Source organism: Lepidochelys kempii, chromosome 14, assembly GCF_965140265.1.
Source record: "Lepidochelys kempii isolate rLepKem1 chromosome 14, rLepKem1.hap2, whole genome shotgun sequence".
Taxonomy (NCBI): domain Eukaryota; kingdom Metazoa; phylum Chordata; order Testudines; family Cheloniidae; genus Lepidochelys; species Lepidochelys kempii.
Window position 1 is genome coordinate 36,991,712 of NC_133269.1, and position 27,471 is coordinate 37,019,182.

General features: G+C 45.5%; 1 protein-coding gene across 2 annotated transcripts; it reads right to left on the bottom strand.

The window, feature by feature from the left end:
- LOC140898401 (butyrophilin subfamily 1 member A1-like) lies at nucleotides 1-26,729 on the bottom strand. 2 transcript variants are annotated; one of them, XM_073312206.1, is made up of 9 exons: nucleotides 26,562-26,729; nucleotides 20,442-21,066; nucleotides 17,256-17,366; nucleotides 13,911-14,258; nucleotides 11,816-12,097; nucleotides 6,765-6,869; nucleotides 5,308-5,328; nucleotides 3,832-3,858; nucleotides 1-666 (listed from the first exon to the last, which is right to left on the bottom strand). In XM_073312206.1, the coding sequence occupies exons 3-9, from the start codon at nucleotides 17,359-17,361 to the stop codon at nucleotides 143-145; spliced, it is 1,413 nt and encodes a 470-aa protein (XP_073168307.1). In that variant the 5' UTR covers nucleotides 17,362-17,366; nucleotides 20,442-21,066; nucleotides 26,562-26,729; the 3' UTR covers nucleotides 1-142. The 2 variants fall into 2 exon arrangements, with proteins under 2 accessions (XP_073168307.1, XP_073168305.1); XM_073312204.1 differs by having other exon boundaries at nucleotides 20,442-21,072.
- Between the last annotated feature and the right edge of the window lie 742 nt (nucleotides 26,730-27,471).

Genomic DNA, 27,471 nt, shown 5'->3' on the forward strand with positions numbered 1-27,471 from the left:
TTATTTCAAAATTTCTTTATTTACAGGGAATTAGTACGAAGCTAAAGAGGAGCTATAAGTGATCTTTATAAACTGAATGAAAGATATCCTAAGTTGATGAGAACACATCTGAGTGAATCCAAGTGGAATAATGTACCCTTTTTCATGGACACAGTCTGAGGTGGGCTCCTGCACCCCCAACCCGGAAGAAAGGGAAGATTTTCTCATCAGCGAAAGAGGCCGAGTGGAAAGTGTAGAATGGTTTCACATTATCAGCATCGAAAAATTCCACCTGCCCCCCTTCATAGTCCAGAGAAACCCGAATCTTCTCAGGTTTCCTACTTAGGGACAGGCGTGTCATAGGGTTAGTGAGAGCCCAGAACTTACCCCACCACTGTCGCTCTACAGCCCAGATCCCCTCCTCAGGATTAAGGATCACTACTCCTTCCTTCCTCCTCACAGACTCTCTGGCCACCCCCACAGCCCAGCCTCCTTTGCTCCCAACTTCCACCCCCCAATAATGCGTCCCAGAGGTGAATCCCTCAGAGGCCAGCACACAGGGAGAATAAATAAATCCCTCATGATTGGCGAGCAACTTCTCGTCTGTGCCTTCCAGTCTGGCTCTTTTCCGATCCTTAGACAAGATGAGGTAGGGATTTGCGGTCTCTGGATCCAGGGTCACCCTCTCTGGAGAGAGTAAGAGAATCAGAGTGTTAGAGACAGAACTGAGCCCTGTCGGTGGCATGTCATCATGTCGGTGACAGAATCTGCCCCAGCTGGAGAGTGAATCAATTTATCTCCTCTCTCTTGATTGTATATCTGGGGGGAGGAAGGACAGCTGGATGATGAACAGATTTTAATTACTATTTTAAAATGATCACAAATGTTATCCCAACTTTTCATTTGCAAAAACACAGGTTTTGGATAAATAAATTTAAAAAAATCAATTTTGACCATTTTAAAATAAAAAATCATGAAAAAAAATTCCTCATAAAATCCTAAAACAGAAAAATATTAAACACTTCAAAAGGAAAGCATTTTAAAAAGATTTTTTTGCAAAACTTTTTTTTCCCTTCCATTTTCCAACCAGGAGAAATCTGCCACTGTTAATGCTTCTGTTCTCTCTCAAGCTGAGATCAGGGATCATTGCTGGATCCCCTCAGGTAAGAGCAGGGGAAAGAACAGTATGATTATGCTGAAATGTGTGTGTACGGTCTTGAATTTAAAAATAAATAAATAAATAAAAAACCTCCTTAAAGCCAGTGGGTGTGCTGAGCTCACTCTGTTACAAGCCATGGGAGGAGCAATCAAGCCCCTTTACGTAGTAAAAGCATATCCAAGGAAGGCTACAAATGCAGGACAGAGCGAAGTTTCATGGTCTGAGGGGTTTCCTTTGTTGCGGGGGGGGTGTGTGTGTGAGAGTGAGTGTGAGAGAGAGAGAGAGAATTACAGGGAGAAAGCCAGAGATGCAGTTGTGAGAGTGACCCTGAGAGGAAGCAGAGAGACCAGAGCTCCCCATTCCACCAAGGGACACTCAGCATTACAACACCTAACTTTTAGGCACCTAGAAAATCACTGTGAAAACCATGGGAACCCCAAATCCTGAGTGAGGTGCCTAGGCTTCCTATATGAATGGGGAGAGTGAGAGGCCCCTAAAGCTACATCTACATTGCACACCACGGGCAGTATTGTGCAGGGTCCGTGTAGCCACACAGTGCAGTGAAAAGCAGGCTGTATTGACACTGTGAGGTGTAGCTACACGTTTCGGAGAAAGGCTCTGGCAGGGTGGGGGCAATGGGGAAAGGCCCTGGCAGTGGAGAGCTGTCGGAGACTTTTCTCACTGTCTCCCCTCACCAGAGCCTTTCCCCACGGCTTGCGTCTTCCCTTGTGGCGGGGAAAGGCTCCAGCAGCTCCCTACAGAGGTGAAAGGCTCTGGCAGTGGGGAGGCAGCAGCCCATTCTGGGGAAGGTGTTGCTTGGGCATGTACAGAGCCATGTAGGGTACATCCCCACAGGGCGCATGGGTGACTTCACTTGCCTAAGCCGTGCCTCACCGTCTACAGCTGCTGTTTATACCCGTGCTAGGAGGGCGTGTAGGGTATGCACGCTATGCGCTGCTACAAGAATACTGTGCAGGGTAGATGCACTTTAAGGAGGGGATTCACAAAAGCCGGCATGCTAGACAGGGCGCTGCCTGAACTAACATGGTGGGAGGGGTGTGTGCTAAGCCCCGCCCTGCTCATGGAGATAATGCCCAAGTCTGGACAGCGCGGAGGTGCCTATCTCTGCTTGAGATCCATGAACCTGGGGGCTGCAGGCAGCTGAGTGCCTGTCCTGCCTGCAGGGCCTGAGCTGGTAGATGGGCTCAGAGGCTGGCTAGTTCTGCACAAAACAGTGGGGGGGAGGAAAAATGCACATTCCCTTCTAACCTTTAGTCCAGCGACTAGGGTGCTCACCTGGGCTGGAGGAGATGCCTAACTCTGCCTCCTCAAGAGAAGGGATTAAAACAGGGATCTCCCATCTCTCAGGTGAGTGCTCTAGCCAACAGTCCCAGAACCTCGGTCGAGGGTGGGGGGGAACATCAGGCCCCACCTCTTTCTGTGGCCCCACCCTTGCTCCTCCTCTTCCCTGTGTGGCCCCACCCCTTTCCCTGGACCTGCCCCCTGCTCCTCCTCTTCCCCCTGTGGCTCTGCCCCTCTCCATGGCCCCCAGTCCCTGCTCCTCTTCTCCCCCTGTGGCCCTACCCCGCTCCGTGGCCCCCACTCCCTGCTCCTCTTCTCCCCCCTGTGGACCCACCCACCTATGTGGCCTCCAGGCCCTGCTCCTCCTCTTCCCCCAAAGTCCCGTCCCCGTGCCATCAGAGCTGGGCTGTGATAAGAGCTCCCCATGGAGCCTGAGCTGCTGTGGGAAGCCCCGGACCCTGCACCTGCCCTGGGCAGGGAGGCCTGAGAGAACCCCCTGGCTCGTGTCCCCATCCCAGCCCCTTTTAAAAATCCCTTTCTCCTCACAGGTGGAGAGGGACTTGGACTGGAGGTTTTCCACATCCTGGGTGAGTACCCCAAGCACTGACTGAAAACTACAAGGAGCCTTTTCTTTCAGCTGTTCTACTCAGAGCTCTGAGCCCGCCTATCAGATTGGGCCCCACAGACAAGACAGGCCGTCTTCCCTGGCTTCTGGCTCACACGGGGGCTTAGATGGGAGATCTAGGCACCTGGGTGCCTAGAAGGAGGCAGGGCTCTGCCTGCCCAGAGGCAGAAACTTAGGCCCTTGGTGCCTACATTTTTGCAGTGAAAATCCCAGAGTTCAGACACCTCCGTTCAGGTGGCAGCCAGGCAGGGGTTTTGTGGATCACAGTAATGCCTAAAACTGGGAATTAGGTGCCTTGTCTGGGTTTGTAGATCTGGGCCAGAACTCCCTGGGCACACAGCTTGCTGGTGTGGCAGACCAAGGGATTTCTGAGCAAGGAAACTGCCTGCAACAAAATGGCTGATGAAATTCAATGCTGATAGACGCAAAGGACTGCACACTGGAAAATGTAATCCCAACGAAATGTTGGGGTCTAAATTAGCTGTTGCTACTCAAGAAAGAGACCTTGGAGTCATTGTGGATAGTTCTCTGACATAGGGTTGCTAACCCTCCAGGAGTTTCCTGGAGTCTCCAGGAATTAAAGTTTCATCTTTAATTAAAGATGATATCGTGTGATGAAAGCTCCAGAAGTACGTCCAACCAAAATGGTCAACCCTGCTCTGAAACATCTGCTCAGTGTGCAGCGGCAGTCAAAAAAGCAAACAGAATGTTAGGAACCCTTCGGGGGATGGGATTTGGGCTTTGATAAAATATGAACATTTATTACCTGCTTCTGTAAGGCAGTTTCTCCACCCTGCAATCAAGAATAAGACATGAGAACTCCTCTGAACGAACACTGAATTAGCAGGCAGCAATATGATACAGAATGAAATGTGGGGAGTGGAAAGGGGGAAACGGTTCTAAGTAAATCTGGTCAAAAATGTGTTTGAAAACTTTTCCTGCAAAAAATATTTAATTGAAATGGTAATTTTTGGAGAAAAAAAAAATGATGATTCCCATGTGGGTAAATGTCAAAATAAAAAAAAAATGGAAATCAACATTTAGAAATGAGACAATTTTTGTTTCATTTCAAATTAAAATATCAATTTTCAGATCATTTTTCCATTTAAACAGACAAAACCATACTTTGTGCTGAAATGTCCATTTGAAATGACAATTTTCATTTTTAAAAACTTTTGGGTTCCATTATTATCTTTTTTAAAATATTTTGACTTTTTGGGGGGAAAACTAATTTTCAAAGAGCAAAATGTCCAGCACATCTTCCAAATATCTCTCGTTATAAGTTCTAGTAAAAAGTTACCATGCAATAATGTCAGAAATACGTATACAATACATGAGCCATTCTCTTTCAAAGGCTACACATTGAATAGCGAGTTTACAGAAATTTCCAGTAACTAATATTTATTTCTATATTATCATCATACTTAACCTGGAGATAACTTTAGTGTATCTTTAAAACAACCAAAAACAAATAACCCCTTTTATTGAAGGTCTAATGCTTCGCTCACTGATGTCCATGGCAAATCCTCAATTGTATCATATGGACCCAATTCCAAATCTCACAAGAGAGAAGGGAAAGACCCTGGTTTTGTATCCAACCCAGTTGGAGGAGGTCTGAACCCATTATCATTATTTCCAAAGATTTGAAATAGCAACAGGAAATAAATATACTAATATTATGCTTTAAAGATTTATTGTATATGCTTTAAGGATTTATTGTATCTTCACTTTCTAGAATATAAACTTTCCGTCTTCAGTGCCTCATGTCCTTACTAGAAAGTAAAGGTTTAGGCACATGCAAAATTTTGGCATGCGCTTACGTCCCAATTGCCTTCAATGGGACAAAAACACATGCCTAAAGTTAAGCATGTGCTTAAGGGCTGCCCTAAATAGGGAGACACTTAAATTCTAGCATAAAACTTTCCTGAATCAGGCCCTTAGATTTTCCCTTCATTGTATATGTTAAATCTCATGCCTTTATTCTATTAGATTGTCAGTACCAACATTAAGGCTGATGGGTCATTTCTATAAAACCATGAATGCTGAAGTCACATAACTTTTTTTTTAAAGTTTCCTTTCAATGTGAAATTCCACATATTTAATATTAATCCAGCCCGCAACACCTTTTAAAAATTTAATTAAAAACCAAATGAAATAAAACACCCACAAAACAAGCAACACCCCCCAAACAAGGATGCAGCTGTGTGCACAATATTGTGAAAGGAGAGGGAATAATACTTACTACGTTCTGCAGCCCTCTTCTCTAAAAAATAAGCAGAAATACATACAGTATTATTATTACATTTCTTTTCCCCGGGGATCCACAGTAAAAAGACTAGGCCCTTTACGGTCAAAATTTATCCACAGCTCTTCAAACCTCCCCGAGGGACTGCCCTGGGGTACACTGGCAGAGTGGCCAGACAAGGTGTCTGTGTGTCCACTATAAGCAAGATAAAGTGACTCTGCTCCGAATGCAAATAGGCATGTGCAAAAGGTGGGGCAGTTCCAGAATGGGGTCCCAGATCTCTTGGCTCCAGGACCCACAAAACCGGTGCACAGTGAAAAAGGTCATTGATTGGGTTTCTGAGTTTTAACAGGCCCAGCATGACACACCCTGTGCCTGATTTTCAGAAGAGCTCAACATTTACAGTAACCTTTGACTTCAGCTGGAACTGGGATTCCTCAGATCTTAAAACCAGGCTCCAGGAGTCTCAGGGTGTGTCTTCATTGCAGAGTTAACGTGAATGACTGGCACTTGGGTCTGAGCATCCAGGTTAGCCTAGGCCAGGTCTGTGGCCGCTCTGCAAACACATACTCAGAAAGTTACTGTGTCTTCACTACTGTCACACTCACCCTTGTGCAATACGAGGACTTCCGGGGACATATCCCAGGGTTCTTTGGGCTCTGCTAAGTTGAGCCACTCTACGATTCTTTTCCAGTGATTTTTGGGAGAACTTGTCTGTCCTTCTGGGCATCCGGGGGAATTATGGGAAGGAACTAGGGGACCATGAGAATTCTAGTGATTTAGCCGGAGCCCTCACTGTAATACCAGCCTGACTGAAAGCACAGCCCCAGTTGAGTGAGCTAGCCTGGGTGGAAGGGACCACTAAACTCAGGCCAGAGGAATGTGTGTGTGAATGGAAGATGGGGCTAGGAGCAACATCTGAGTGAAAGCCAGGGCTAATTCTGAAGTCAAGCCATACCCTTGGATTCATTACACAAAAAACGGAGGCAATTCAAATCAGTGGTGACATGTGACAATTTGGGCCTTATCCGTATTGCATATTTCCATTTTATACAAGTGTATTTTGGTTCTGCACTCTAGATCTCAGCTGCGAAGTCCAATACACTAAATTTTACTTTTCTCCTTTGTTTTGTTCTTAAGAAATGGTAAAAGAAAAAAAAATGGAGTTTGGATGAACATTCCCATGTTAAGGATGCTGTAAATTGGGAACCCTTTGTTCAAATCACTTCCAATTTTGCAGAACAAAAATCACCCACAGCCCTAGGGCTATAATTTTTTTGTGCTGACATCACTGTTTTGGGATTTTAGAGGGGGGAACAAAAACAGACTTTGAAATAATTTGAAAATAAAGTAACAACCTTAACTATGGAGTCATCACCATCACTATATAACCTTAAAAATTGTTTATTAAGAGAATGTCTCTTTATAGTTTACTTCCTTATTTAATGTATTACCTTTTGTTGTCAAGAGATAAATTAAGAGGCCAATAAAAAAACCCTGAATAACCAGGATGGTGCACAGAATGGCGATCCAGGGAGATTTCTTCGGGAAAAAAAGTTCTGGAAAAAAAAAATTGAACTGGCATTACTTTGGAAGCAAGGACAAAGATGAAGTGGTTTTTATTACAAATATATACATTTACAGCAGAATTTGGGTGAGACGAGGAACCAGAGATGGCCCTGCTTACACTATGAAAGGGATCAGAAACGGACCTAAAAATGGTTCTAACCAAGATCATTTTAACAGAGATATATGGTATCAGTGAATAAAAGTGGGCTTGGCTTGATTCACTGTTGAGATATTGTTCAATGCTGTGATATCACATATAATAATAAATTATAGTTGAAGTGAACAGTTTTTGACAAACAACCCACACGATAAAAATTACCCACACAGAAAACTTTGCTAAAGTGAAGAATCCAGACACAGATCCATGGTTTGAGTCTATACTACCTTTATAAAAAAAAAATAGATTTAAAAAGATTTCACTATCTTACCTGCAAATTTCCAGTTTTCCAAAGATGTGGGTTTTTTGTAATTTAATCTTAACTATGAATTTATTGGCTTCTGATTCCCCCCTATCCCCAAACTTTAGAGTTCTTAAAAGGTACCATATTCAAATTACTACTACTACTAACAGCATAAGAGAATTATAACAATGGAACACAAACAGTGGGAAAATGTGAGAAAAAAAACCCCCCACGATTGAGGAATACACAGAAATATCAAAGAAAGAAATAGATGGAACACTGAGAGGAATGAAAAATTAGAAAGCATGAAGATTAAACAGGGTGCACGGATTGTGGGTGAAATGACTAACCACTCTCTCTGACTGCCTACTGGAAAAAATTAACAAATGTTTGAAGAACAGATGCCCAAGGTGGATGGTGAAAGAAAGAAAGAAGCAGAGATTCTCAGAGTTACAGGCCGATCACGTGTTTACCAACTGTGTGGAAACTTCTATAATGGCACTTCTGGCAAAGAAGATTTGTGTTGTGCTAATTTGCAGTGGAATGCTGCATCCCGAGCAAGAAGACTGCACAGCAAACATCAAAGGGATGCAAAATCACCTGACACTGAACAGAAAGGTCACAAAGGATGCAAAACAGAAAGAAGAAAAAGCTAGAGAGGTATGGTTAGTGTTGCTTGATCTTTTTAATTGTTAATTATACTTGTATTGGTTGCCAGTTATCTGATTAATAGACTAAGGGCAAGAGGGTTCTTGTCCTAGAATCTGGCTACAGTGAACTCAAACTAACAAATTCAATATCTTGTAGGGATCCTCGAGGTGTAGGGCGAGGACTCTCACACTGTGGGCAAAGCAAAGCCTTAGAGATTTTTATTAAAATCAATAAGAAAGCCAGAAAAGCTCCAAGCCACATAAACAATTATGAATAACACGGCATTGGGGATAACTGCGGTATCATTCTTTGCATGAGCTCTTAGATTTGCCTACCCAAACCCTTCCCTGAGGACCTGGTGGTAAGAGACAAAGGACCAACCCCGCCTTTAGTATGCCAAGTGAGTCCGATGATCCAGGTTCCTCAGTGCCCAAGATTGATGGTAGAGAACCATAGAGCTGAAGGGTCCAATGATGGAAAGCTAACCCCCTCCACATGGTGGTTTGCCCTATTATAGGGCTGGAGCACCATCATGATTATTCATTCTAATGCTCAGCCTTCCATGCCCAAATGTGACTTCCTCACCCTCATAATATTGGGGTGCACTTATCCTGTAAGTCAGCATATTCATACATATTTCCAGTTCTCTCATTATCATATCCATCACTTCTTACTCAGGTGAGTTTGCAGTGATCACTTCCTTGTTCCTGTGGTTGCTGTTTCCTGTTAGATTTCAACTCCTGCTATTGAGGGAGCTATTCCTAGTTCCCCAGAATCTAACAGTAACTGGCCATTTAGCTATGCCAAAGATCTCAGGCCTACTATATTTGACTGTATTTATGCTAACTTGCTTAAGCTACTGACTTCCAGGATCCAGGCCTGTAGGTTCCTTTTGTTACATTGGAATATAATGAAGGCAGACAAGCCCTTATGGGCTAGAGTAGTCTACCAAATAGCATATGAGAGAATGCGACATTAGTGGATCACTGAGATACTGAAAATGTGCAAGGTTCCTCCCACAATCATATTCTTTCTGCAACAATGAATGGTTAACTGGGACCCTCGACTCTGCCTGGAAGGGAATCTCATCGATGAGGTCCAAATCTTTCAAGAGGATTCCGTAGCATCAAAGCTGTTTGCGGTAGCAGTGCTGCAACTCACAAGGAGGCCCCAGGAGACAAATTGCAGTTGTCATATCAGGAAAGAGCCACCACCAGTCAACTATCTGCTATACAGGGATGATCTGAAAGTGTACGGACAGTCACAAAGGGAGATACAGAGACTGCTGAGATGCATAGAACAGTTTAGTGAAAACATAAAGCTATGGTTTGGATCAACTAAATGTGCATTGGCATCTGTAAAGCGGGGGAAACTGGTTCAGTCTGATGGCGTACAAGTCAACAAAGGCACTACCCAGGATCTCGCTCACCCTGGCCCCTACAAGTATCTCAGGATCAGGGAACTGACAGAGGTACAACATAAGGAAATCACAGAAGACATGAGGAAAAAATATTATACACAAATAAAAACTGTTCTAAAGACAACAAAGAAGTTGGTCTGAGCCATCAATGTATGGGTGATAACGTAAGTATGGCACACGGCTGGAGTGATAAACTGGAATCAATCAGAGAAGAAAAAATTGGGAAACAAGGAAAAAAACTCCTAGTAATACATAGATTAATGAATGTTAATCAAGATATGGAGAGGATTTCCATCCAATGATGTGATGGAGGAAAAGTCTCTGTATGGGTGAAGTAACGGACAATGAAGAATACAACATCAAAATATATAAGGAGTCAGCTAGAGTAAAAGCCCACCTGGTCACAACAACAGGTGATGGCTGAACGCGTATCCCAGTCCAAGAAAGCATAAGAAAAAGGAGAAAGCAAATCACCAGAGAAAGACCCAAAATATGTACACAAAAAGCAATACCTGGAGAGAGATCAGACCCATTAGTGAAAGAAGATTAACAAATTAATGGCTTATAGATGGTTATCCTCAAAAGAGAGATAGCCGCATTATGGGTGCCCAAGAGTAGTTCTTAAGGCCTAATTACATTTGAAATTGACTAAACAGAACTGCTCCCCAAGATGCAGAATGTGTTCTGAAAATAAAGAGATGGTGGAGCACGTGTTGAGGGCCTGCAGGATCCTGGCTGGGAAAGAATATATGAATAGACACAATGAGGTTGCCAAGCATCTGCATTGGAGCCTCTGTGGTAAATATATATTCAAATGAACCATGCAGTGTTCTGATCACCAAATTGAAAACGTTCTAGAAAATGAAGAGGCTAAGATTTAATGGAATCTGGCAATTGTCACAGACCAAACCGTGCAGGCAAACAGGTTTGACATAGCTGTTGTAGAAAAGACGACAAAGAAGACATACCAGCCAACAGAACTATAAAAAAAAGAAATAAGAGAACACAAGAGTTCTTCATAATTTGCCATGAATTAATATGGAAAACTAGAACAAAATCAATCCCAGTCATTACTGGAACACTTGGAGGAATGCCTAAGGGTATGAATGAGCAGCTCAAGCTGAGGCCTTGGTAAAGGCCCAAGGAGGTGCTGGGATTGCAGAGGAGCAGCTCGGGATAGGCCATGGCAGCTGGTCCAACCCCCTTGCAGATGATGAGTGGCCATTACAGACTGCAGTTTGCCCCAGAGAAAGGGGCTAGATGACGACTGGAAGTAGCCACTGAAACAAGGTAGGAATAGGGGGAAGGGGTTCCCCTGGGAGGGGAGACCCAGAGTGTGGGGACTGCTGTGGGGCAGCACCCCAAGGTAAGGGGCACTGGGGTCTGGGAGGGACACGGGGCCTGCAGCAGGCAAGACACCGGCCAGCAGAGGGTACTCCGAGAGCTGGAATCCAGCGAATTCCCGAGGTAACCAGCAGGAGGCGCCGTGGTAGGGAGTGTTCGCTCTGCAACGCCTCCATTTTGCCAGGAAGCAAAAAGCCAGTCTGCCTCACCTACCGCTCCTTGTACAGACTAGAAATACTGCCCTACCTGCCATAATCACTGTGTGTCAGTGGCCCCCACCTTCCAGACACGTACCCACTCTTAGTGAATCCACACCACACATTCTGCGGCTGTTGTTTGCATTGATCAAACCTGATTAGAACTTTGTTTGGTATGAAGCACAGAACGGAGCTGAGCTGTCTGCTATAGCTGGAGTCACCCGAACGCACGGTTAAGGAGAGTGAATTATTGGAGCAGAGCTGTTCCCGGGGAACAAGGCAGCTGAAACTTCTGACAGAGAGTTTCACTTGCATACTGTTTGTGACCGTCTCACTTCAAGGACTGATGTATGGAGCAGAAATAAAATATGTTGCACTGAGACTATACCCAGACTCTGCCTTGGTGATCTCTCCCGGAACGCGCAGCAAACCTGTGAGGCCATGAAATCTGCTACTGTTCAGCTGTGGGGAGACAATAGCTTGGGAAGGAATTAGGCACAATAAGAACAGCCACACTGGTCAGTCCAAAGGTCCATCTAGCCCAGTATCCTGTCTTCTGACAGTGGCCAATGCCAGGTTCCCCAGAAGGAATGAACAGAACAGGTGATCATCAAATGATCCGACCCTTGTCGCCCATTCCCAGCTTCTGGGAAACAGAGTCTAGGGACACCATCCCTGCATTGATGGACCTGTCCTTCATGAACTTATCTGTTTCTTTTTTGAACTGTGTTCTAGTCTTGGCCTTCACAGCATCCTCTGTTTGATTATTTATGTACCATTCAATCACTATTCATTTGCATCCATGTTAATGCTTAGTGGCTGTTACTAAGGTAGTTGTCATTGGTAGAGACATATTTTAACGGTTAGCCAATTGCAGGTGCGTGCGTGTTGATGGTCACATTGCGGCTTGGACAGTAACTCACCTGCTATATAAATTGTTGATTCCTTTTCTTGTTTGAGGATTGTGCTCCTAATGGAACAGGAGATGTTCTGGTTTGAGGTTTCTGTTATGATTACAGAAGTTTCTGTTTCAAACAGGCCATTATCCCCTTGGAATTTTGTTTCAGACAGCAACGGTAAATGTTGTCCAGTGAGATCTCTCCAGAAAACCTCAGGCTCTGGGTACCACCCGGCCGATCGGCACACCACTCGGATCCCTCCATCCTGATAACCCTCAACAGAGATGAGAGGACCAGTGCCTAGAGCTGGAGGAGAGTGGAATAAAACTGTTTTAATTTTATATTGTGCCATGGTGTTGTAGCCATGTCGGTCGCAGGATATTAGAGAGACAAGGCGAGCGAGGTAATAGCTTTTATTGCACCAACTTCCATTGTGGTGAGAGACAAGTTTTTGAGCTTACACAGAGCTCTTCTTCAAGTCTGGGAAACTAACCCCAAGTGTCACAGGTAAATACAAGATGGAACGCGCTGAGTTAGTTTCCCAGACCTGAAGAAGAACTTTTTGTAAACTAGGAACCTTGGCTTTCTCCCCAACAGAAGTTGGTCCAGTGAGAGATATTACCTGGTCCAACTTGTCTGTTTAATATTATAACTTATTCAATATTCAGCATAAGGAGTAAGTATTTAAACCTTCAGCACAACAAATGCATGGCAATGCACAACAGAAGCAGAATCGAAAGCCATCAAAATGACTTGGGAAGAAGCTAAGATTGGAGCAAGAAACCAACAAAGATGCAACGCAGCAGTGAAGGCCCTATGTGCCCCATGGCATAAAGTGCATAAGTCAAGTTAGTCATAAAAAGGCACCTGTCTGGCTTAGGGGGACAGTGTTAGAACAGGAGAAGACAGCTGCAGCCATCTCTACACTGAAGTTCTGGGTGTGCATGGCAGCTCAGGCAGATGGATCAGCACTAACTGTGCTCTAGCTGGCTCACTAAAAGTAAAAGCCAGGATGCCACAACATGGGCTTCACTGCTAGCTGCTCCAGGGGGTATGTTCCCGGGGTGGGGAAAGCTGCTCTGAAGCCCAGGCCCTGGCATTCTCACTTCTAGTTTTAGCGCGCTAGGTACAGGATGGTTAGCATGGGTATATCTACATGAGCTACTACTCATGCCCCTGGCTGCAATGCAGACAGACCCTTAGTGTCATCCATTGTTGCTGACGGATGCTCAGGATGTGCTCAGAGAGCAGTGTACAGACACTTGCTCTTGGATGGTGCCAAATTAATGGGAGCCATTAGACCACTTATTGATGGCCACTCTTGAAAGAGTAGGGTACCAGGCAGAGACGACCCATGCCTGCCAATAGTGGGAGGGCAGAGTGAGGGCAGCAGGCTTCAGCAGTGTTACTGAGCATGCTCAGTCTGTGTAAGCATGCTCACTACAAGCCAAGCAGCAAATGGGGGGGGGGTGTGTGTGTGTGCAGGGATGTGACCCAGCATGCCCCACCCCCCACACGTCACCTCTGATGCCAGTCCCTCTTCCACAAACAAGTTAGACCTCTCTTCATAACGGGAGTCTGAGGATATTCACAATCTTATCCATCAGTACCCATTTTCAAATTGATTTTAGAGGGTAAATTGCTGAGGAGACATCTACAGCCACATCACAATTTCACAATTTCCCGAGATATGTAGCAGCTGAGCGTGAGACCGGTGATGGAAAATGTGTTGGTATCTGTGGCTGAATATCTTTTAATGACGTATTCAGGAAGGTGTCCTGCAGATTTCAATAGATCTCTCAGTGGCCAACAGGGACCATGGATCATCTCTGCTGCTTCTCATGGGTAAACTGGTTCCTATAGTTTAGTTCAGAGTCATTTTCTTCCTGCCTCATGAAAGCAACCTATGCCAGGGGTTCTCAACCTTTTTTCTCTCTGAGCCACCCAGGAGAACGTACCTCTTCCTCTCTTAGGTGAGCCAAAAAGAGTAGAAAAAACACCTTAAATTTAGAATCATACATGCCAAAAGCTTCCAGCTTATTGGGTGCTGAGCTGCAAATGAGAAAAAAGAACAAATCAAATTCTATTGCTATTGGAAATACAAGCACAAGTTACTGACCTGCCAGCTTTAGTTCCAAATGGGCATCTTTATAAAAGGAAGTTGACTCAAAATAGCACGTGTATCGTCCCTCATCTGTGGGTCTGATACTATGTAACCTCAAGGCGACGCTTCCATTTCTGATGCCGTCTTTCAGAAACTCTGTCCTTCCTGTGTATTCTGGCATTTGATATTCAATCTGATCCTTTCCATTACGATAGCGATGCACAAGTAAAGAGTAATGGGACCGGAACCATCTCACCTCCATGTCCTCAGCACTCATTGGGGGTGACAAGTGACAGGGTAACACAATGTCCTCACCCACAATAGCAGTGACAGGTTGATCCGGTCCAATGACTGTGAACTCAGCTGTGAAACGTATTATGACACAAGGAAAATGAACTTTAACAAATTGAGCATATCATATTGCCTCTATATAAATCCATGGTACGCCCCACATCTTGAATACTGTGTGCAGATGTGGTCACCCCATCTCAAAAAAGATATATTGAAATTGGAAAAGGTACAGAAAAAGGCAACAAAAAATAATTATGGGCCTGGAACAGCTTCCATATGAGGAGAGATTAATAAGACTAGGACTTTTCAGCTTGGAAAAAGGACAATTAAGGGGGGATATGATTGAATCTATAAAATTATGACTAGTGTGGAGAAAGTAAATAAGGAAGTGTTATTTACTCCTTCTCATAACACAAGATCTAGGGGTCATCCAATTAAGTTAATAGACAGCAGGTTTAAAACAAACAAAAGGAAGGATTTCTTCACACACCACACAGTCAACCTCTGGAACTCTTTGCCAGAGGCTGTTGTGAAGGCCAAGACTACAACAGAGTTCAGAACGGAACTAGATAAGTTCATGGAGGATAGATCCATCAATGGCTATTAGCCAGGATGAGCAGGGATGGTGTCTGTAGCCTCTGTTTGCCAGAAGCTGAGAATGGGCAACAGGGGATGGATCACTTGTTGACTGCCTGTTCTGTTCATTCTCTCTGGGGCATTTGGCATTGGCCGCTATTGGAATACAGGATACTGGGCTAGATGGACCTTTGGTTTGACCCATTATGGCCGTTCTTATGTTCTTAAGGTGATTGATTAAAAAATATAAATGGTTACATTTGATCAGAGCTGGCCTCATTATTATGAAGCCACCTGGTTCCTGATTCAAGCTGAATTTTCAATCCTTTCTGAAATCTACATACAGTAGAACCTCAGAGTTACAAACACCAGAGTTAGGAGCTGATCGGTCAACCACACACACCTCATTTGGAACCAGAAGTATGCAATCAGGCAGCAGAGATGGAAAAAAAAGAGAAAAAAAAAAGGCAGCAAATATAGTACAGTGCTGTGTTAAATGTAAACTATTATAAAAGTAAAGGGAAAATTTACAAAAAGATCCGACAAGGTACGGAAACTGCTTCTGTGCTTGTTTCATTTAAATTAAGATAGTTAAAAGCAGTATTTTTCTTCTGCATAGTAAAGTTTCAAAGCTGTGTTAAGTCAATGTTCAGCTGTAAACTTTTGAAAGAACCATAACATTTTGTTCAGAGTTACGAACATTTCAGAGTTACAAACAACCTCTGTTCCCCAGGTGTTCGCAACTCTGAGCTTCTACTGTACATAGTCAACTTGGAAATGGCCTATGGCTCTTTAAGACCTGCTGCTAATTTGTGCTCGTTTTCTCAAGAGGCTAGTTTCATCTCCCCCACAATGACCTGTCCTTAAAACCTAACCCAGTTGTAAAATGGCTTTTCTGCAGAGACAGAGAAAAAAAATAGAAGGGAGGATCCACCCAAAGCATTGAAACCAAAACGGTAAAATGCTACGAGTTTGGTTTTGACTCTGCAATGTGAGCCAAGTGTGGTTTGCAGGCACTTGACAGCATTGAGCAGACTCAGCAAACTCAGCTGGCCCTCAGGAACTGGTGGTGAACACACTGCGGACATTCCTCCACTTAGTTGGTAGCTGCACTCATGAGACAGCACCAGTTGACGTGGAGGAGGCGGGTGTCCATCTACTTATATTTCGCCCCTAGGCTATGGTATCTGTACTCCAGAGGAGCATGAATGAATGGTCAACTAGGTAAGTTTTACTATCCTCATTTTCCAAATGGGCAAAGAGAGGCTCTGAGAGACTGGTTTAGCAAATATTTCCTTCTGATGGAATTTCATTGTTCCGTCGGGGGACCTAGGTACTCTCATCACTGTAATTCCAATTGTTCTGTGCTGGAGTGATTTTGATTCTGTCTTTGCAGTTGCTGTACTTGCAGGGAAAATATGCAGCACAGGTTAAAGAGAAGATGGTCATTCTTTCTAGCAGAAATGTACATATTTTTAAGTCATCCAAGGGGTGAAAAACTGAAGATTTGCCATTGCTTTTGTCTATAAATTAATGCCTGAGAATGATTACTCATCCAATCTGAACATATATAATTTTCTCTGCCCTCGGCAGGTGGCTACAGACACATCACAGCATCTAATCCTTCTCTAGCAAAGTTTCACATTTTCTTATACCAGAGAGAAAAAAAGAGGAACTTTTCAATCGGTGCACCTTAGTCTTCTTTGACAAGCATTGCTACTTGGTGTGTTCAGAATAACTCAACCCCAAATTCTTCCCCAAGTACCATTACAGAGCTACCACACAATTTCATATACTGGCATCCCGGGTGCAGGGGCAAGGGAGCAGACTTAACATAAGAATGGCTGTACTGGGTCTGACCAATGGTCCATCTAGCCCAGTGTCCTGACTTCTGACAGTGGCCAATGCCAGATGCCCCAGAGAGAATCAACAGAACAGGTGATCATCCAGTGATCCATCCCCTGTTGCCCATTCCCGGCCTCTGGCATCAGAGGGTACGGAGACCATCCTTGCCCATCCTGGCTAATAGCCATTGATGGACCTACCCTCCATGAACTTATCAAGTTGGGTTTTTTTTGTTTTTTTTAAACCCTGTTAGTGTCTTAAGGTTGTGCGATGATGTTGTATGGGCATGAAGCAGCAGCATAAACTATTTGTTTCTTGGTTTTTTGAATTGTGCGCTTTGGCTTTAATTTTGATAATAACTTTGCTGCAGCTGATGAATTAAAAAAAAATAAAAAATAAAAAAAATTAGGGAATGTTCCAGGCATCCCTCGGGAAAAGACTGGTGATTTCGTGATCATCAGATGAAGTCTTCTCGGCTTTGATCAAGTGGTAGAATTAAGTAGGCTAAAGTGATGTTATTTTTCTGATACTTGTAATGTAATCATATAATTTTGCCCCTATATGCGCCTTAACAGCTAAGCAATGGAACAAGCAAATAAATAACATAAGTAACAACGGGGAGGACAATGCATGAGTGGTATCGTCTACCTGACTCCAAGTTGTGAATCGGTAAATTAATGAAGAAAATGATGAAACCAGGCAGAGAGATGCTTGCTGTGGAGCCATGATGGAGAGACGATAATTTCATTTTCATTGTAACTTGAGAAAAAAAAATAAATGAAAGAAAAAAAAATAAACGGGGTGCGCATCATAAGGATTATGTTATAACTAAATAAATCTTGGGCAGCACGTAAACAGCTCATGGGACACTTGGATATGGAGATCCTGGTTCAAATGTCCTGATGATTTTATAGCATTGTCATCAACTGTATCTCCCCACAGTTGCTTAGCAAGGAACCTTAACAGGGCTCCGTACGGTAGAACCAGGAGTTAGTGAAGAGAACATGGGGAAATAGTAAAACTGACAAAGTAAAACTATTTCCCTATGTTTATTCCCCCCCTCTCCCCCGCACCCTTCCTCACACGTTCTGGTCAACTGCTGGAAATGGCCCACCTTGATTATCACTACAAAAGGTTTCCCCTGCTCTCCTGCTGGTAATAGCTCATCTTACCTGATGAGCCATGGATTGTATATATGTGGCATGTAATATCCGGGGAAGAAGATTTAAGAGAAAAGAGGCGAGGCAAGCCTTATCCAACGAGCAAGAGACCAGTAAAAGAGCAGCTTAGTCAAACAAGGGAAGTAAATTCCTACTCCTTTGTCAGAGGGATAGTCTTACAAGAGCCCTGACTTACATTAAACAGTTACAAAAGGCTGGTTACGAAATTATCATGTGGAGAGAGAAAGCAATGGGGCCAGAGTATTCAGTTGGGCAGGAAGTGAGAATCGTGGACCTAGCTCACAGAATGCAGGCATTCGAACAAACCTGTAACATTCTGGAGGATACGTACCGTCAGGTCATAAATATTGAAGGTGAGAATGGGCCAACACTCCCAAAAAATAAGGAGGATGCCTGTATAAAGATGGAGTTGCCATCTGTATATGTTGTGAATAGAATTCCAGATATTCCAGTAGTTATGGTCTGGTGAGACCCACAATAAGCAAAGGTAGAATCTCACCCCCATTTACAGATTGAGAGCTAAAATCAGACAGGAAGAGCAGAAGGGATTGCACAATCTGGGGAGTTAGGAACAGAGGAAGAATCAAAACAGAGACACAGAAAATTCGGGGCCGGGGGGGGAAGGGGAATCTGAAAAAAAAACAGCCAGCAGTGAGGCAAGGAAAGAGAAAGTCACAGGCAGTCTTGGTGAAAAGTCTGATGAGGAATTAAATATTGAAAGATTGAAACAAGAAATGGAAAGAACAGCAATTAGTAGCTGTCACGAGAGCAAGAAAATCAGTTACAAACGGTTCGCCAGAGAATAAGTCAGCCAGACTTATCACAGACCCATCCACAATTGTGCCGCTTTTTACAAGAAGCCCAGGGAACTATAGAAGTTGCTGTGAAGGCTCGTAAGGAGGCAATCTCAGGACAGACCAAAAGTCTTTGCAACCTGAAATTCCAGCAAGTAATTTTGATATCTTTAAGTCAACTGAGCTAGAAGCAGTAATGAACAAGTGGCATAACTGATCCTGACTCCGGTACGCCCACCAGACCCCAAGCCACTTTACAGCCAAAACCAAAATCTCCACAGAAACCCATGCCAGTGCCAGACCTTTCTGAGGTGCAGACACCTACCCCAGCCAAAAGAAAATGTAAACGGTTACAGCAAAACTCCCTGTGACAAAGTGGGGTTTCCCCTTTGTTATATTGTATGAGAGTCTTACTGTTGTGCATGAACACTGTGTGTACCTCAGTTTCCCTGTTTATTACGCCAATGCCTAGGTGGTGAGAATACGGATGTGTGACTTTTGCTGAGGCCTGCAGGGGCAGGTGAGGCTGCTCCAGCTGCCTGCACATTAGCGATGGATGGTGCCCTTCATAACCTGAGAACCAGGAAGGGGATGCGACCAGGTGATACTTTGCCCAGGAAGCAAGACAAAGACCAGGAGAAGGAGCAACAGGCGTATGGGAGGTCACGTGGCTGGAAGCTGGGTAGTCTGCTGCTTGGGACTCGAAGGTGGGGAGGGGTCCTCAACAGCTCAGTAGTCCCCCCCAAGATGGACTTTGCTGAAAGTCACTGATTTCTGTACTAGCAAGATCTGTTCTATGCTGTGTTCCTGTCGACTAATAAACCTTCTGTTTTACTGGCTGGCTGAGAGTCACTGCTGACTGCGGGGTTGGTGTGCAGGGCCCTCTGGCTTCCCCAGGGGCCCGTCCAGGTGAACCCGCCAAGGGGAAGTGTACGGTGTGAACAGGGATGCTGAATGCTCGGAGGTCAGACCCAGGAAGGCCATAGCCCAAGAGGCTCCTTGCCCTGGACAGCGTGCCCTGAGGGGAGTCACGCTACCCAGAGTCCTGGCTGGCTTCATACAGAGCAGTTCCAGAGCATCGGGCCTGTAACTCTGTCACATTTCCCACCTAAATTGTCTACTGTAGAAGCTGCCCAGCCTTGGGAGGTACCAGTTCCTCTAAAGGGAAAGGGGCCCCAGACTCCCCAATAGAACTGGGGAAGAGGAGAAAGCATCAATTTCTAATGTGGAACCATTAGAATCCAGTGGTCATGTCTCTCCAATAGCCTGGCGAGGGGCAGCCATTTCTAACGGATTCGCCTTCACAGCAAGAGACATGTATGAGGGACAATCCCTGGGATGTGTGTATTTAAGTTTATTGGTGTTTAATGGCAAGATATAAAATATATTTTTAAAATAGCTATCCCAACGCTAGGCAGACAATTACCAACACAATCCAACCAGGAAAAAAAAAAAAACCCTAGAACTGAAATTTCCATACCTCAGCTCCCTGAAAACCTTAGTCCACAATAATGATAAATAAACCGACACCTTTGCTTATTCCCCTGAGAACTTCAACTCTGCTTGAACATCTGTCTTTATGCAAACTACTTCTACTGAAGTAGTTTTCTTTTGGGGTGTAGGAGAGAAAAAGGGAGGATTGAAAAAGAGAAAGAAAAATAGATGGTATTGTGACAATCAGGGTCCAGACACCCCAGAGGGAGAACGGGGGTGCTGAACCCCACAGAATAAGGAATCTTTTTGTCCGGTGTTGGTACTGCACCTAGCACTATGGGTCCTGACCATGGCTGGGATTCCCCGATGCTACCACAATACAAATAAATAATAACAACAACAATTAAGAAGTAACCAAAGCTCACCTATCTGATGGATCCCGGGCAGAAGTTTCCCAGTGTTTTCATGATCTCATCAGTTCTTACAGCTTCTCTTAAGCCTTCATCTCGTCTCTCCCATTGCAAGCAAGTCTTTCCATTTATGAGCCTGCATAATTAATTATTTCGATCCGCTTCTCCTCGCGGATTTAATTGAAAGGTTTGGGTTGATTTCCACTGAACAGAAGTGTCTCTCTCTTGATGCTTCGACCCACTCAGAAAATAAACGCGGAGAAGTAACAGGAACAGTACAGTCACTCAGCCCTTAAAGACGCACACCCAGTCCTACCGAAAGGTAAGTTGCCATGGCGGCAGCAGGCTTATTTTCCAGGGAGCTCATATTCGGCTGATTATCCACCAGGCTTTTTTCCAGGTATCCCTCTTCGGATGAAGGTAACAGGTCTGAGGAGCCTCTTTTGCTGTTCTTCAAAACCTTGCTGACTTTTTGTTTTTCAACTCTATTTTCACCTCACTCCCAAAACGAAACCTCCCTTAGCAAACCCATGAAAAAAAAATCATCTTGTTGCTCATCTGGCATTTATGGTAATATTTTTATTACTTCCAGGTCTAAAGATCAAAGCTGAGCCCGTATCTATTCTCAGACAGAGTTAACCTGTAACTGAAAGGAGAAATTATAAAGTAACATGAGGATAGTCAACTACAGAGTGCTCTTGGCATAAGACAACACAGGTTGGAACTATTACTGTTCATATGAACTATATCCCACATCTAACGTCAGCATTCCTCCAAATAAAGCAGCAGTCCCCAAACTTTTGACAGTCACGCCCCTCCCTTGCCCCTGTCCGCGCCCAGGAGTGGGGCTGCAGCCAGGGGCTGAGGCTGGGGGCGGGGCCTTGCCAAGGTTAGGGACGGGGCCAGGAGCCGGAGACGTGGCTAAGGGCGGGACCGGAGCAGAGCTGGGAGCAGAGTGGGGCTGGGTGGTGCTCCCTCCCTGTCCCCCATTGGGGCTGGCCTAGGCCACGCCATGCTCCCTGCACCCAGACTTTCCTCCATGCCCCACTGGGGGGGCATGCCCCCAGTTGGGGATCTCTGAAATAAAGGCTACTGATCACCAGGTACAATGCAGGGATGTCTCTGGAAAACAATACACTGAATCAGATCCCCAGTACGGCAACAATCAGAACAATGAGGGGAAAGAACTCTTTTTAGGCTGGAGAGTTTTCCTCTTTGGAGGAGAATGAACGTTGTGGGCGTGCGATGCATATAGAATAGCCCATCTACATATGCAGAACTGTCAGCAGACACTTCTGTCATTTCTTTTCTTTTCTAAAATAGCATGCACATCTTCTGAATTTTCTGCTCTACTCCAATTACGTTTCCCCAACACACCTATGTTTCATTTGCAGATTTCTGCCAGCAGCAGGTGTTGAATTTTAAAAAAAATTATATAATACATAGGTTGGGAAAAGAGGGTCTGTACATCTGCGTATAGTGCTTAGATTATCCACAAATATAAAGTTTGTTTTTAAAGTCATATGATACACAGAGTGCATAATCAGCAATAACCCAAATTTAGGTGAATAGATTTAACAATACAGTTTAGATATTAGAATCCAAATACTCGGGTACATCACTCATGAAAAGTTGTACAGAGATTTGGTTCTGGAAAGCAAAATACACCAGTGAGCGGAGATTGTCCCGGGGGGGAGGGGGGGAGGATTTGCTCGTGCCCCCCCGCCCCTGGCCCCACCCCAACTCCACCCTTTCCCGGCCCCCATTCCAACCCCTTCCCCAAAGTCCCGCCCCAACTCCGCCCCCTCCCTGCCCCATTGGACTGCTTCCCCAAATCCCGGCCCTGGCCCCACCTCCTCCCCTAAGCACGCCGCGTTCCCCTTCCTCCCCCCTCCCTCCCAGCCGTGCGAAACAGCTGTTTCCCGGCGCAAGCGCTGGGAGCTAGGGGGAAAAAGCGGGCACTCTCTCAAATGATCAACATTCACTCTCTTTCTTGAATGATCAACTCTTCTTTGGGGAAAAATAATAATGGCAAAATTCCAGACGTTTTTAGATATTTAAAAATTCCTCCCAGATGGCAATTTAAGAACCAAAAAGCCGGACATATCCGGGAAAATACAGATGTATGGTAACCCTACACTTTCCTAAGCTCAAGAACATGCTCGGTCTGCTGCTGTGAGTAGGTGGGTGTTTCCCTCCCTGAAATGCTGAGCTGGTGGGAATAGAGGAGTGGAGGTGTCTATAAAAGGTGCAGTATTGGTAACCCAGACTGCTCAAAACTAATGAGTCGGCCCCGTGCCTCCCAAGAATCACGCAGTAAGCCCCCCAAATTATGAGATTAATAAAACAAGATGATGTTGGGTTTTGGGGTTGTCGATGTCTGAACTCCCCCTGTCACCCCCGGGGTGTGTGTGTGTGTGAGAGAGAGAGAATTAGCTGCCCCCCACTCACCCACCTTTACCAAGCAAGAGAATTTCTGTCCCAGCACACAAGCTCCCACTCCCTCCTCTGCCTGGCCCCAAATAACCTGACCCCAACCCTCAAATCAATCCTTCCCCCAAGCAGTTCTGCCCCCAGATCTGACACCTTGATTCAACCGCCCACAGCAGTGGAAGTAGGCCAGTCCTGTCAGGCTGTACCAGCCATTTATAGCCCGTAGCACATCGGAAAGACACCAAACCGCCCCCAGCCCCTCCACAGAGCTGCCCCTCAGGAGAAGAGGGCAGGCCTGGGAGCGGTACAGCAGCCGAAGAAGCTGCAGGTGTAGTGTAGTAAATTGCTCTGGGTAGGAATGTACTACTTACAGTTTTCAGAGTAACAGCCGTGTTAGTCTGTATTCGCAAAAAGAACAGGAGGACGTGTGGCACCTTAGAGACTAACCAATTTATTTGAGCATGACCTTTCGTGAGCTACAGCTCACTTCATCAGATGCATGCCGTGGAAACTGCAGCAGACTTTATATATACACAGAGAATATGAAAAAATACCTCCTCCCACCCCATTGTCCAGCTGGTAATAGCTTATCTAAAGTGATCATCAGGTGGGCCATTTCCAGCACAAATCCAGGTTTTCTCACCCTCCACCCCCCCACCACAAATTCACTCTCCTGCTGGTGATAGCCCATCCAAAGTGACAACTCTTTACACAATGTGCATGATAATCAAGTTGGGCCATTTCCTGCACAAATCCAGGTTCTCTCACCCCCTCACCCCCCTCCCAAAAACCACACACACAAACTCACTATCCTGCTGGTAATAGCTCATCCAAAGTGACCATTCTCCCTACAATGTGCATAATTAAGGTGGGCCATTTCCAGCACAAATCCAGGTTTTCTCACATCCCCCCCACCCCCATACACACACAAACTCACTCTCCTGCTGGTAATAGCTCATCCAAACTGACCACTCTGTAAGTACTACTTACAGTGTACTGAGCATTAGGGATGGGGTGGGAGGAGTTAAGCCCACAAGTGAGTCGGTGACAGAGGGCAAAACCCGGCACAGGCAGGGGCACAGGGGGTAACAGTTACCCCAGTGGGATGACACACCAGTGTTTGCAAAAATGGTGGGGGGAGGGGCAAAGGAGCTTTTTTGTTTCCCCTCCCACAGACAGCACCTCTCAGCATGGGCTTCCCAGGGCTGGGTTCTTAAAGGCACAGGCATCCAAATGCCTAGTCAATGCAGCGCCTCTTGGTCTGATCTAACCCACTGAGGCTACATCTACACTACAAAGTTCAAAGCGCTGCCGCGGGTGCCAGAGATCCTGGTAATCCACCTCGACGAGGGGGTTAGCTCCGAGCACCGGGAGCCGAGCCTGTCCACACGAGCGCTTTAAAGCGCTTGGACTTGCTGCGCTAGGGGGCGGAAGGGTTTTTTTTTTCACACCCCTGAGCCAGCAAGTTAGAGCGTTTAACTTGCCAGTGTAGATAATCCCTGAGACTTAATTCAGTGAAAAATTTTACATATATCCCCTCAGAAACAAAGAATTCCTTATCACTGTATCTGATTGCATAGAATCTCACAGCAGTTTCCCAAGTTGTTTTATCTGCAGCTGGGATTCCCTGAATTTTTAATTCTAATTTTTTCCTTCTTATTTTTAGAGCAGACGTTTATTCTGTTGGATTATCTGACTTCCACTCTTTTGCCTCTCAATCCAGCCCTTGGTGTTTTTCCGCATGCCATTGCTTGTGTGTACAACTTGATTCTCAAATATTCAATAAAGGCAGTATACTCTCTCCTGTAACATCTTTCTCCAAGACAAAAATCTATTGTAATTTTTGCTGAACATTAGAACTGCCATAGTGGGTCAGACAAATAGTCCGTCTAGCCCAGTATCCTGTCTTCTGACAGCCGCCAGTGCCAGGTGCTTCTAAGGGAATGAACAGAACAGGCAATCACTGAGTGAACCATCCCATTGTCCACTCCCAGCATCTGGCAGTCAGAGGACGGTTTAGGGACATGCAGAGCATGGAGCTACATCCCTGATTATCTTGGCTAATAGCTGATGCACCTATCCTGAGGGACTGATCTAATTCTTTGTTGAACCCATTCATAGTTTTGGCCTTCAGAACATAATGAACACACATCTCCAACCCCAGGATACCTTGACAACCACAAGAATTCTAAAAACTTGAGTTACACACCCTGAAGTCAAGAAATGTTAATAAATACAGTAACTTTTCACGTAACACTGTAGTTATGTTCCTGAAAAATGCGACTTTATGTGAAATGATGTTAAGCGAATCCAATTTCCCCATAAGAATTAATGTAGATGGGGGGGTTAGGTTCCAAGGAAATTTTTTTCGCCAGACAAAAGACATTATATACATATACAGTATAAGTTTTAAACAATTTTAAATGAACCGTTTAATATTGTACACCGCAATGAATGATTGGGAGGCTTGGCTGAGGTGGTGGGTAAGAGGGTGGGATATTTCCCAGGGAATGCCTTTCCGCTAAATGATGAACTTGCACTCAGCTGAGCCCTCCAGGGTTAATACGCTGTTGTTAATGTAGCCTCACACTCTACAAGGCAGCACGGACTGAGGCAGGAGGGAGGAAACACACTAGATGCAGGGCAGTAGCTGCAAACGCTTCCCCGCAAAAACTGAACATGATGATGAGCCCACGCGATCCAGCTGGAGCGCACCACTCCCTCCTCCTGACAGCACGTGCAGGGCTGCACAGGTGCTGACTTTCCAAAGTGCTGGGGGGTGCGTGCATGAGTGAAAGAGAGAGAGAGAGAGATGTGCATTGCCCTTTAAGTACAATAACCGCACTTCAAGTATGTTGCTCTTTTAAGCAAATCAGCCAGTTCAGACAGGAAGCAACAGCTTCCTGCAAGCTCCTCCCCGCCCCGCCTTCTGTCCCAGAGCCCTGTGACTGTCCCTTCCTCCATTTTATGGAGATGGGGTACGGAGGGGGGAGCAGGGGGACACCCTGATATCAGCACCCCTCCCACAGCAAGCTCTCGAGAGCAGCTCCAAGGCAGAGGGAAAGGTCAGGAGCAGCATGGCAGTGGGGGGAGGGCCACCTGAACTGCTACTAGGCAGATGCCGAGCCACATACCTTACAGGGAATTTAGGGGAGCTGCCAGCCCCCCCGGTTCTAATCCCCATGAGGAGGGGCTGCTCTTCTAGAGAATCCTGCAAGCAGTAGACAAAGCAGGCAGCTGCCAAACCATGTTATAGGAGAGCATTGCGCAACTTTAAATAAGCATGTTCCCCAATTGATCAGTAACGTAACAATGAAACAACGTTAACCAGGACAATGTTAAGTGAGGAGTTACTGTACGTGATATTTTGTTCTTATGGGCCTCTTTACCACCCCAATAAACTAGGACGGTCTCTTTACGCCTTTTGGGTTGTGTAAAACTTCTCTCAGTAAAGACAGTCCTTTCCCCTCCCCGCCACAAATAACCCAGCACCATTTGGTACAGAGCAGTGAGGAAGTACAGCTGGCCGGGGAGCTGCCGCTGCTCTGCTCCTGCCCCCCCCCCCCCACTTCCAGGCACGAAGCAGACTGGGAGGGCAGGGGAAGAAAATAATGTTACTTGCACCACTGCCCCCCCAGTCCCCACCACCACCCCATCTGCCCCTCCACCAATCCCCCACACCAGCTGCACCTCCAGCCTCACCTCTGCTCCTTCGGCAGCTCCTGGGGCTCTTCACCCCCCTCTCCCCGGCCTGGGGGGCGATGGGGTCCCCTCTCCCCCTTGCCAGGCCCTGTGCTGGTGGAAGAGGCAGGGGCTGGGCTGGCTGCCACTTGCCGTGGGGAGGCTGAGAGGGGAGGAGAAAACAGCTGAGCTGCCCTCACGTGGTTTCAGGGAATTTCCTCCCCCCCCATCAGTATTTACAACTTTGCTGTTTCCTGGGCAGGCTGCAGGGACCCGGACACGCCGGGTAACCTCCACTGAAACCACCGCCTCCACTTGCATCCCAGCCAGCTCCCTGCACAGCATCCCTGTGAGGAGAGATGAATAACACCGGGACTTTTCCGCTTGGAAAAGGGAGATGATAGAGATCGATAAAGTCATGAGGGGTGTGGAGACAGTGAATAGTGAGCTGTAGCTCACGAAAGCTTATGCTCTAATAAATTGGTAAGTGAGCTGTAGCTCACGAAAGCTTATGCTCTAATAAATTGGTTAGTCTCTAAGGTGCCACAAGTACTCCTTTTCTTTTTGCGAATACAGACTAACACGGCTGTTACTCTGAAACCTGAATAGGGAAGTGTTAGTTACTCCTCATAACACAAGAACTAGGGGTCACCAAATGAAATTAACAGGCAGCAGGTTTAAAACAAACAAAAGGAAGGATTTTTTTCACACAAGGCACAGTCAGCCTGTGGAACTCCTTGCCAGAGGATGTTGTGCGGGCCAAGACTATAACAGGGTTCCAAAAAAAAAAAACCTAGATAAGTTCATGGAGGACAGGTCCATCAATGGCTATTAGTCAGGATGGACAGGGATGGTGTCCCTAGCCTCTGTTTGCCAGAAGCTGGGAATGGGCGACCAGGGCTGGCCTAGGGAAAATGGCACCCTGGGCAAA

Bases quoted from the DNA above. Each gene is read 5' to 3' on its own strand.
- LOC140898401 (XM_073312206.1), bottom strand. From the start codon at position 17,361: ATGAAAATGAAATTATCGTCTCTCCATCATGGCTCCACAGCAAGCATC. The intron at 12,098-13,910 runs GTCAGTAACTTG...ACTCTCCTCCAG, and splicing joins TTTGGAACTAAAGCTGGCAG to CTCTAGGCACTGGTCCTCTC. The intron at 3,859-5,307 runs GTAAGTATTATT...TCTTGATTGCAG, and splicing joins GAAGAGGGCTGCAGAACGTA to GGTGGAGAAACTGCCTTACA.